Genomic DNA, 12,396 nt, shown 5'->3' with positions numbered 1-12,396 from the left:
CCATCCTGAGTGTTATTCATCATGCTGAGTGTATGGATATAAATCCCTGGTGCTGCAGGATTAAGACTGACAAGGGAGATGGCAGGAGGAGATTCCAGATTGGATGATGGCCATTTTGCGTAATTGCATTCCATGATGTGCTTTGGGTTTCTGTGGATCTACTCCCACTGTATGTACCGTTGGACTAATGTGGACACGGATCGTTGGTGTCTTAACAACTAGGGAGTGCAGTGAATTCACAAGCTGACATAATGAGCGATGTTAAACATTAAGGATGGTTTCTACATCGCACCATATGGAAATACTGTATGTGTGCCGTAAACACATACTTGTCCAATAAATTATACAAGACTTATGCATATTATTCCAAATTTCCTTTATAGCTGTCAAATTAATTCAGCATGTTGCGTTTTATTCGGCGAAAAGCAATTTCTGACTTCTTCCCATGTCATAGGAATTCACGCCAGTTTTGCATTGCTAACAATGAGGAGGATTATCTTTTCCACACATTTCCAGCCCTTGTTTATTCTCTATATATCCCACAAATGCTTGTCTAATTCCCGTTTGAGGACAGGGAGACATAACCAGAACTAGAGTGAAGTTCAATCCCACTGACCCTAAGAAGCCCCAGGAGTGCCTTTTCCCCCCTTGGTGTTAAATGAACACTCTGCGTTTTCACAGTGCTGGGTAGAGAGCTCACGTGTTGACGTGCACAGAGGGGTCCGTCGGTACGTCACCCAGGGGGCAGCCTGGATTAACTAGACACACTACAACCACTGGCGTGGATTAAATGCCTTAACCTGTCGTTGTGTGCGTTCAGCTGGTCGGCCGTTGTGCGTTCAGCTGGCCAGCCGCCACTGTGCGCTCAGCTGGGACGGCCGTCTCTCCCATGCAACCCGACTACGCGCCCACCCCCCCCACCCCCCCCCCCCTCCTCGCTCCCAAGGTTGCCTGCTCGCTCGCTGTCACGCCAGCTATTGTGTGTGCACTGCACCGCCGACTGCCTGCGGTGTGTTGACTCAGCTTGACCGTTGCGTCAACGTGTGGCCCTTCGCCTGGACGCCTCGGGGGGGGTTAATGCCTGAGGATCATAAGGGATTGCCCCTGCCTGGAGACGGCACACATAACATCACCCCCCTCCTCCCATCCCTGTCCCCATGCTCACCAAACATCAGCAGGAGCTACAGTGTGTGTGAAGTAGCTTTTCCCACTTCAACTTTCCGTCGTCTCGGCGCTGCCTAGAGATCACCTGGAAATTGTCAGAGTGGAGCACTTCTCGGAAAATGGAACTGGAAATGCTCTCTCAGACTTCACTTTCCCACACTCCCGACTGGAAATCCAAACAATGCGCAGGCACGCACGTGCATGTGCGCATGCACACACACACACACACACACACACACACACACACACACACACACACACACATATGCATATGCACGCGCGCATACTCCGACATCATGCAATCTAATAATTTTGTGTGAACGTCAAGGGATGGCGCATGCTGTTATAGTCACAGTGAGCTACAGTATGTTGGTTTGTTTTATTGAGTCATTTTTTAATTCAGTCTAATTATAGTCTGAATCCCAGAATGCTGGACAGGAGATGGAAAAGAATGACAAATGTAGTGACAGATGAGTTTCCATTCCGGCAGGGAAATGGAGCAGGTTTTACTTCTAGATGCACTGAAGCCTACTCTGTTGACTTTCTCTGTGGCTCTCGCCTATTATTGTACCTGTCCTGAAGCAATGATATGTTGGCTGTTGGCAAATGAAAGCTACACAGCCAAATCCTCAGTGTTCATTTAGCCATTTGTAATACAGAGCGTACAAATGTAAATAAATGGACACTTTGGGAGAACGGGGTAAGTCAAGCCACTGGGTAAAGATATGTCATCTAAAAACAAGGTAGTTTACTGTACATTGCATTGCCAGTACATGACTTATTAAAAACATGTAGTTTATGAAGAGAGAAAAGCTGTTTTTTTTTGTTTTTTTTTTCATTAATTTCATTCATTCCAAAGCTATAACTTTCATAGAATACATTCTATGAAGGTTATAGCTTTGGAACATAGAGAAATATCATATTTTTTGCTAGATCAACTTACCCCACCCTCATGAGTGTAGCTAAGGAAGGCACTTTCAGCTATCGATCAATAATTTGTGAACTACATTTTCTAGGCAAAAAGTGTTTTGTTTCCAAGGGTGTATGAGAACGTGATGTGTGCATTGCTCCATCATGATTGTATTAAACGTTGTGTTGTTCTTCCAAAAATGTAAGGCTCATCTTAACCTATTTCCCTATGGGTGCATTTGGTTCCATATTGTGTACACATTCAGAGTTAAACAGATCATTTACAAGTATATGCTGATGTAGTGGAGGCCTTTTTGTGTGTGTGATTGCTGCATCAACAGGGTTCCATGTACAGCACGCAGGCTCCAGATTCCTACAACCTCTTCCTCACCAGTGCAGTCACCGATGGTGTCAAACTTTGGGACCTCCGTACGCTCAGGTTTGTACTTTAAGTTCCTGTCCACATGTCCCCTGGTGTGGTTTAAATATACCTTCCTACGTATGTCAAGGAAGGAGGAGTTTTGCACACGTCGGAGGAGATCACATATGGTTTCCATAGAAATAAATGGTATAAATGGACAGAACGAGGTCTAAATACATTAACCAAACGGAAAACAAAACTATCCATTAAAACAGGTGTAATTTTTTATGTTGGCATTGGCTATTAAAAAAGTAAATCACAGGCAGTGCGTCATGTCGTGCAGTGCTGCGAGCTTGCATCTGCTATTTTGTAAACGTAGAGAAATCTTGAAAGTGTGATAACTACTTATTTAGAAGGCCTTTGTAGACCTTGGGTTAATATATCCTATAACTCATCCGCCCTACCCATTTGAACGGTAAAACGAGGGAACAAAACACCTACTGTACCAAGATTGCCTCCCTGCACAGCTGCAATCCATAACTTCCATGTTTGAATTCATTGTTTGGGAAAAAAAGTACAATGGGTACATTTCAAACGAAAGAAATTCAATAGAGGGTATGCGCATACATAAAGTGAATGGGAAATCGAGTGGCAAAGTGACTTGGCAAAGTGAGTTTAATGTTGTTTAACGTTGTTTAATATAATCAGATAGGACTTTTCTGTTTGGATGTATGGTCTGTCAAGGCCAGAAAGTAGTTTTTTGCAACTTAGTAGGTGTTCCTGCATAACTTCCGCATATGATGATGATGTCACACGCATACCCTCTATACAAAAACTGCTACTTTGGGGATGAAACCATGAAAAGCACTATAAAACAGGGTCCTCCATTTTCAATTCATCAGAACAATTAAAGACGTACAAATTACATTTCTATGAAAAACAGGAAATCATCATATAAAGAAAGTAAAACAAGAAATGATCACATAGACATAGTGATATTTGTCAGGTGAAAGAAGCGCTGTCTCCGTTGTGTTCCCCCCCCCCCTCCCATATTAGTATGATTATTGCGTGTAGGTTTGTGACACAACATCGCGCTGATTTAGCAGTAACACATTCGGACCCCCACCACGCAGACTACCACGGACGCCCGTGCTGACCTCCGCGGGGACCTCCGTTGGACCCGCCGATCCGCAGACCCCGCCATTTTGACACATGTTCTTTGTACCTGCCAACCAAGAGGCAGTGCTCACTTGGCCATGCAGAGCCCAGGGGACATTGCACTCATGAGTGTCCGGCAGTACTGTAAGGCTTTCTACCCGACACCAGGGTCTAAAGTCCCGATAGAAGACCTCCTCCAACCACTGCACATGTACTAGTTATCAGGCACGCAAATCCAGCTAAAGCCTAGCAGGGGACACTCGCGCTCGCACGGATACAGGCGTCTTTTTTATGGTTTTATAAAGCTGCCGTCGTCATTATTTACTTATTATCACAGCTGCATTGTCTGAACTGAAGTGACTTTGTGGGGGCACGCATCCCCCCATGATTGACACCCATGCTATATTGTATTAACATACTCTACCGACGTACAGTATTGGTTAAAATAGCGTTTGTGACAGACTCAATTGTTGGACAGAGGCCGGTTTCAAGTTAAAGGTTTTCTTTATTTCCATGTGGCCACCAAACTGCTTGCCATGCCTTGGTGTATAACGTGGTAGAGAGCCAGGAAATAAACAAGATAAAATGCAGATATAACCACCTGCCATGACAGAGGCTGTCTCTTCCAGAATGTTTGTGGGGATGACTGATTTATCCTGTGTGCATCGATGCACAACAGGTGTGTAGTCACACCTCCTAGCTCTGAGTCCAATTAGTTTGACTCGGGCCAGATGTGACTGCTTAAATCAGCCATCACCCCATCCCACAACGTTTTATATTCATTTAAATAAAATTGCAGCTTTAATTTAACCCTGAGGGTGTACAAATGTGATCTATGTTTCCTTGAATCCTCAGGAATTGGACTTGAATCAGGGAATCATGACGACCATAAATTAACCATATGTTCTGCTTCAGTAATCTGATGGCGCGTCCTCCACCAAAATATTTATTGAAAAGACCAGCCTCAGATTTATTATTTTCTTGCTTAGAAATACACAAAACACATTTTTAGCCCTACATATAGTTTAAAGATGATAAGTTACATAGATAGGCTATTTTGCTACTTTGTTCACACACTGTAGTATGACAAAATAATTTACATAAAATGTTAAACAATCGAAGATACGAGGTTTCTGCTAAACAGCAACGATATACAGTAGGGCTAAGAATTAATTACAAATCCTGCAAGTTTTCAGTTATACACATTGCACACAGGACTATACAATAGTCAATTAAGAGTGAGACCTTGTATTAATCAGCATTTCTAATACTAAAATTCCAGGGCTGATAAGTACAACTCTTTTCTTTGTGAACATGAACTGGGAATGGCATTCCTTTCTTTGGATTTTTATCAGCAGGATGCCATATAAGGATGATAATTCAAGGTGCCCCTGATGGATGTATTTAAACCTTTGGTTTGGCCCAGCACAAGGCGTTACTTAAGTCTTTCATTCCTTTATGTCTGAGACTGCCTCCATGTTCATCTACTCGTCTCAGACACCGTCGAAACCCTTCTTCCACTCTGATAAATATTTGTGCCTGGTTTCCAGGTCAACTTCTGGTTCAGAAGCCTGTCATCGTTCAGCCCAGCGCAGACGTAACTCCTCCGAGGTGAAAACATATGGATGTTTGAAAGAAATATCTCACCAGTTGCACAGTTCCCCCGTTCACGTCATCTTTGCTTTGTTTTTGTTACTCCACAAGCTGACCAAAGAATGACAACTTTTGTCCCGCAAAACTCTAGTGTCACTTTTTATATATGTGAGACATAAAGCTGATGGGAGCAGCTTAGGTCAAGGTTCTGTTTTCTTTAGACACTCCCTGTTAGAGCCTGACTGATGCCAGATTTTTGGGTCCGATGCCAATCCCAATTTGAACACTAGTGGTCTGCTATTTATTAGATTTTTTTTGTTTCATTGAAGATATATCGGCCAAACCAATATATCGGCCGGGCTCTACTCCATATAGTGTCAACGATCTGTCCAAAGCTCTCAGAGACATGTCTGCTATTCATTTTGTCCAAATAAAGCTAACCCCTAGGTGCACAGGTGACGGATGTCCATGATATTGGTCCCATATCAGTTATTTTGTCTTCATACTGTAGAGTGTAGATGCTCACGAAATATCAGACCAACTTCATATTTGTTCAGGGCCACTGTGCTTTCCTCGTTCAAAGCAATGGCTGACATTTTCACTCTATTGTAAATGAACATTCGACATTTGAGTTCATCCTCCCTATTTGAATCACTTAAACCCTGGAGGTACCACTTAGTTGCAGGGGTCCCACTATAGGTCTGCCCCTTCTTTCCCTCAGCACGACATCTCTTAACTGAAAATAGCTGTGAGCTTGTGAGCTTTTCTCTGCCAGTGTTCGCCCCACAATAGGGACGCTAGCATTCAAGTGGTTATGAATTCATGGCTGTGGTAGTCCTATAGAGAGACAGACAGACAGCTGTTGGGTTAGTGAAGCATATCTATTGGACACCAGTGTTGGGCAGTAACTAGTTACTAGTAATATATTACTGAAATATTATTACTTTACCCAGTAACGAGTAGTGTAGGTATTACTCTGCCAAAACGGTAATATTATTCCCATTTGCTTTGTAAAACAATAGCACATAATATTACATATTCCAATCCATTCCATGTAATGTAAGTGATAAAGGCTAATATTACTTTTTTAAGGACTAATATGTAATAAGTAACATATTACTCTCTTGAGTAATATTGCCCAACACTGTTGGACACAATGGGTCAGATCCAGTTCCAACCGGGTCCCCAGCTAAATTATTGATACTTGGATAAATGGCCCTTACAGTTCTGAAACTCTGAGAGTGCACACATGGATTTTGTACACTCAAAATCCAAGTTATGGCCTATGGGGGTCCGTAGCGTAATAATGCATACCAAAAATCAGGGTCCTTGAAATGAAGAATGTTTATGAACCACTGATTTGTGAACAGTCGTAGGGTATCTAAAGGTCTACTGGTGTTGTATCTCGTTATTGTCATCTCTGATCCAGTTAGAAAGGAGTGCTAGGCTACACTGGTAATGTAGGGCTTTAACAAAGTTAATTCTTAACAGTGGGGTTATTATTTTTATCCTACCTATGCACCTAGTTTCTGGGTTTACTTATTTATTATTATATACTACACATAAAGCCATGAAGTAATCCTTTCCGTGTACATTTTGCTATTACCGTTTATAGTTTACAAAACAAAAGCAAATGTTCGGAGAACTTGGGCTTGATGACACGTGGACCACCGCACCACGGGAGGACTATACGCGCCATTGCTTCTTGCTTGAGCTATCACACAAACATCCAGGAAATATGAGGGTATTTAAAAAGAAAAAGTTTATCGACCGTTGGTAAGCCTTTGTAATCTCGTTGTTCTAATGAGGAGCAGGCCGAACCTGGAGAGAAGTGAGAGTATACCTTTCCCGCAGTCCAACTTCTAAGTGTCTAGAAATGTGCCTGGCAGGCAAGAGAGGAACATAAAATCACGCAGGAGGCTGTAAGCTGTGGTGCAAGAAGTACTGCGATTTGTTTTTAAATTTTTGTAGTAGTAGAAGTAGCAATACCACAATGTAGAAATATTCTGTTGCGACGTAGGCCTACTGTAAAAGGCCTATACGTTCACAATTTAACTTGGAGTAAAAGTGCTAAAGTATTGCCATCAAAAAGTACAAAAGTGAAAGTACTCAATGTTTTCAATTTTCCATTTTTCCCCAAATTTCTAAAATAGCAGATTAAAATTCTCTGAAATAGCAGATCTGCAAGCTCATTGTGAGCTTGTATATCTGTTATTTTAGAATAGACAAAGTAACTATAGTCACTTAAGTTTTCAATTAATTGTATTGGAGTTAAATAGTAAAATATTTGCCTCTGAGTATAAGTATAAAGTACAGGGACATTGGCAAGTTAAGTAAAACTGTAAAAGTACCTCAATATTTGGACTTGAGTAAATGTACTTACTAAGTAAACACCCACTCTGCATTCTCTCTCAAGATGAGGTCCATTTAAATGACACTCATATTTAATTTGACCTTTTTACGGTTGGGTCCTTACAGCTTTTTTCCCCTCGCAAGACAAAAAGGAAATTAACGATTGTTATTTAGTCTGGGGAACATCATTAAAGGAGTTAATTCATTATACTATATTGTGCCGGTCGATAAACAATGCTGATAAATGGCTGTCTAGTAAAAAAACAAAACAACTATGGTTTGTGTTCATTCAGTTTGTTTGGTTATCCTCACTGTTAATGATGCATAGCTTTATTAGAATTACACAATTAGACAGGCATTTCAGTTTATAACCACTTTCACAAACACACATGCATGCATGCATGCATGCTATATTGTCGCTGTCAGGCAGAAACCACAAGGTTTATCTATCTAAGGAAACTATGTGTATACTATACACTATAGAGTGCTATGTCTACGTGTCGTAAAGTGCTATTTAAGTTACATAAATTGAGCCTATGCATAAGCCTGTAGGAGGTCGAGGCTAGGGCAAGTACTACGGCAAGTGCTACGGGCTAAGATGGAGTCTGAATAGGTGCGTTTTCAGACTACGGCGGAACATTGGGAATGAATCTGCAATGGAAGTGTATTCCATAGTTTTGAAGCCAGAAGGGAGGCAGGGATAACTATCCCTGCTCTCTGACGGTCATCGGTCCCACCCATACCATACGTCCCCTTGTTTGGGTCCCAGGGAGACATAACATTTCTCGCTTGGGTCTCGAGCTAAACAGGTTTGGGATCTACTGTGCTAGATTCATCAGGTTTGACAGAGAACACATGGTGGTCTGTTTCTCTTTAACTCTGTGATATATTTCCCTCAAATTTGGTGGAATTTCCATCGTGCAATACATTCATACTTGTATCTTATGCCTTATACGGTTCAGTGGATAGGATCAATCGTATCAGTCATCCAATGTTCTCTAAAAGGCAATCATTTTTAACCCAGATGAATGCCCATTTAATTCAACCACAAGGGAGGATGCAAGACATTTGACATTTTGTCAGAAAACAAATTAGATATTGTTATTCAAAGAACAGAAAAACAATGGCGGAAATATTTTAGCTGTTTATATGCTCTGATATTCTAAAAGGACGACTTCATCCATTTACAGCCTATCCTCATATAATTGGTCCTCACCAGTGGTGGGCCGTCAGGGCCAGCAAGGCCTTCTCTGCTGGCCCTATATTTTATAATACGTTTTTCTTTTTAACAAATATTATATATTATGTTTATTTCGCTGCCACTGCACTATTTCTCACTCAGACAGGCTGGATGCTCTGCTTCCATTCTGTGTAGGTACAACAGCGCTTGTTTTTTTTTAACCAATGAGATTATTTCCTTGTGTTGTCTCTGTGTAAAAATCTCTACCGTCAGGCCTTCAGAAACGCCACTGAATCCCCTTGCTGTTGAAATGAATGGGAGCAATATAGAGATTGACAGGTTCCTTAGCCAATCAGATTTCGAGTTTGCCCTGCTGGGCGTTTACTTTCAAGTGCCAGGGCCAGCTAGCTGGCCTTTGGTGACGGTAATGTCTTTTTATTTTTGTCTCCACCAGCCGAAGGCATGGGGAGAGTATGTTTTGCACTCCGTCCGTCCGTGTGTCCGTGTGTCCGTGTGTCCGTCCGTCCGTGACCAGCTAATCTCAGCCACCGTTAACCCGGTCGATGCCAAATTTTGCACACACACTCCCTGGATGCCAACCATGAACCTCTGCCCCAAACTTTCCAGAACGGCCTGTTATAGCGCCACCAGGAGGCCGCTTTGTGCAAAACAAGTTTTTTCACAGTACACCTACAGATTTTGTCCAAACATCACGCAAATTAGTACACAGTCTCTCTAGAGCCATTCAACGAAACGGGTCTTTCAGATTTCTCAGACTCCATCCTGATTGGTTAAGATTGGCTTCCAAAGTTCACAGGAGTGCTCAGTTTCAAACAAAATGCTGCAAATCATGAACACATCGCGTGATTTCCCTGAAATTGTGCACGCACATTCCCACTAGGCCGAGGACGAAATGCCACATGAACAATTTCAACTCAGCCTCAAGGTGGCGCTATAACTGGCCCAAAAGTGTTTTTACCTCTAACTGCACGGATCTGTGGATAACCTGGTGGAGACCTGTGCCCAGAAGGGCACTTTTTCTAGTTTAAATATGATTTTGAAATTGTTAAGTATTGCAATCCAATTCAAGTGAAATGTATGTTTAGTTATTGTATATTTAGTTAAGGTGTTGATTTAGACAGATAGTTAATATCGTCTCTGTTGGGTGTCCAAAAACTAATTCAAAAATAGCAAAAGTAGCAGATCTAAGACTCAAAACATGCCTCTTCACACCACATTTCTAGATCTACTACTTTTGATACTTTTGTGTGACGCTGTAGCAAGATCGAGTATAGGGGAAAAAAAACACATTTTCGATATGGAGATAAGAGGTTTCTGCCCGACAACAACCATTATGCATTTAATGAGCACCATTATCCCTGCTGATTATCTTGATGACTCTCAAGACTGGTGGATTCAGAAAGTTTTATAGGTTCCAATTTCCAAACGAGGATTGGACCTTCCTATGCAGTGGTCTAAAAATGGTTCACTGTCCTTTTAAAAAAAATAGTGAAAATAGCTGAACTACAAGCTCTTGCATGATGAGCATTAATTTACAACAAAATAAAGAGTTGAAATATGTTGCGTATGCGTTGGCGTGGAATGTTGACTGTGCTTAAACTATGCATAATCATTATGAGAGTTGAAAATGTCCCTCTGTGGCAGCAAAGATTTGACCTATATTTGCGAATAAGTGCCTACAAGACATCAATGCCTTTATATGTATGTGATATGTGTAGAGCAGTGAGAAGCGGCGATCGGTAGCATTGTTCAAATTCATGGTCAATGTGAGAGAGATTTCCAACCCCACGCAATGCAACTCACTCGGTGCGTACATTAAATTCCAGTTATACGGTCACCCACCATTGAATATGACCTAGTTTCGGTCCGTCTTAAAATGAGATTAGCAGGCCGAAAGCCCAAAGACATGCTCTCACCAGGACCTGTGAGAAGATCCCCCGGACACAACAGCGGGGCCTGTCCCGTTTGGAAGAGCTGTTGTGTGTAGCTGTGGCTGGCCTGCGCTGGCAGCATGGTAAAGCCATTACACGCTGCTGTGGCCAGTATGAATGAGCATAGCAGTCACAGTAGGGGGCCTGCTCGCTCCTCACCTACAAGGGTCTTTTTCTTTTTCTTTTTTTGTTGTGTTTTGCTTGAGTCATGCTCAGCTTCCTGCTCCCTGCTGCGGCGGCGGCTCCTCGGACAGTGTGGAAAAAGAAAAGAAGAAGCGCTACGTGGGCCTTTATGCAGAGAAAACTGTAGACCGGTGCTCTTTGGAGAGGGTTTCATATAGCAAAGCACAAGAGTTCTTAAAGAGTTCTATACCTTGAGTCAATGTCACTGTGGAAGGAGATATAAGGTGGCGAACTTAAAAGAGGGTCAAGGCAGCTCTGTCCAGTTGAAGTAGAAAAAATCCTTTATTTCATATTAAAAGGGTTAAAAACACGACAAACGCGTTTCGGCCTGCATGGGCCTTTATCAGGGTCAACTGTGTGGTGGAAACATCGTTTTAAATACTCTGCTACAGTGGTGGAAAGTAACTAAGTACATTTACATGAGTACTGTACTTAGTACTTTTAATTCTACCCCACTACATCTCCAGGCCTGGATTGGCCACAGGACGTACCAGGCATAGGCCGGTGGGCCGACCCTCTGGTGGGCCAGTCTGGGCCAAATGTTAAATTAGTTGTCTGTTGGTTCTGTATCATTTATGTTGTAGGCCTACTGTAAATGTGGTGGGTGCTAAGGGCTTGTAATTCAAGTATTTGTATGGGCCTCGACCCGAAAAGTCGTATCTGCGCGCTGGTTGTGGTGGGCCAGTCTGGGCCAAATTTATCGAAAAATGTCGGGGCAAATTTTTGTCTCAGTCCAGCCCTGTACAACTCTGAAGCAAATATTTTTACTCCACTACAATTAATTGACAACTTTAGTGGCTAGTTACTTTATAGATTTTGATTATTATTACAAAACATACACACTTCAGCTCTGTACACATTTCGCCTATCTGAAAATAGACTATCTACAAGCATTGTGGGTTTGTAGATCTGCTATTTTCAAAAGATTTGGGACATTCTGCACAATGACTACTTTTTACTTTTGTACTTTTACTCAAGTACATTTTTAATTCCTGACTTGACAGAGTATTACTACGTTGCCGTATGATTATTTTGCTTAAGTAAAAAAATGTGAGTACCAGTAATTTTTCCACACTGCTCCGCTCCAAGTAAAGGTCCTGTATTTTGGATACGTGGATCAGTTTCAGGGCGTCACGCAAAATAAATCTATGATTTACATTCCCCGACAGTCCTGTTGAAGTTGTTGAATGCACTACAGTCTCAGTATGAAACTTTAAATGCAAAGCACCCCTAGTCCATTCTGTAACAACAAAATATCGTTAATGACACACACTGCAGGTGCAGTGTGTGTCATTAAACTGTGCTGGAACAAATTCCTTGAATGTTATGTCTGAACATGACCACGCCTACACAAAATCCATTCATCATGTTAAACAAGAAACATATGAAAGTGATGAATAGCGTATTAATTGGACACCAGTTTAATTTCCAAGTTCAATGAATGGGCCTTTTGGACACCATGAGAAAACCGCCGCTAACAACCAATGCCCAGTGCTTTGTAGAACGGTTACACACTGGCATTCCGAAGCACTGCCATTCGGAGG

At 41.9% G+C, this 12,396-nt stretch overlaps 1 protein-coding gene across 1 annotated transcript in view; it reads left to right on the top strand.

The window, feature by feature from the left end:
* Nucleotides 1–12,396, top strand: part of wdr27 (WD repeat domain 27) — a gene marked incomplete at both ends in the record, with an annotated part of 86,438 nt that overhangs the window by 40,818 nt on the left and 33,224 nt on the right. Inside the window, one exon of the mRNA XM_083775032.1 lies at nucleotides 2,415–2,512. Coding sequence (XP_083631158.1) covers nucleotides 2,415–2,512 — 98 coding nt within the window. The remainder of the gene's footprint in view (nucleotides 1–2,414; nucleotides 2,513–12,396) is intronic.

Source organism: Protomyctophum parallelum (genome assembly GCF_964188405.1).
Source record: "Protomyctophum parallelum genome assembly, chromosome: 10".
In the NCBI taxonomy this organism is placed as follows: domain Eukaryota; kingdom Metazoa; phylum Chordata; class Actinopteri; order Myctophiformes; family Myctophidae; genus Protomyctophum; species Protomyctophum parallelum.
This window is presented reverse-complemented; position numbering and strand designations above follow the sequence as displayed.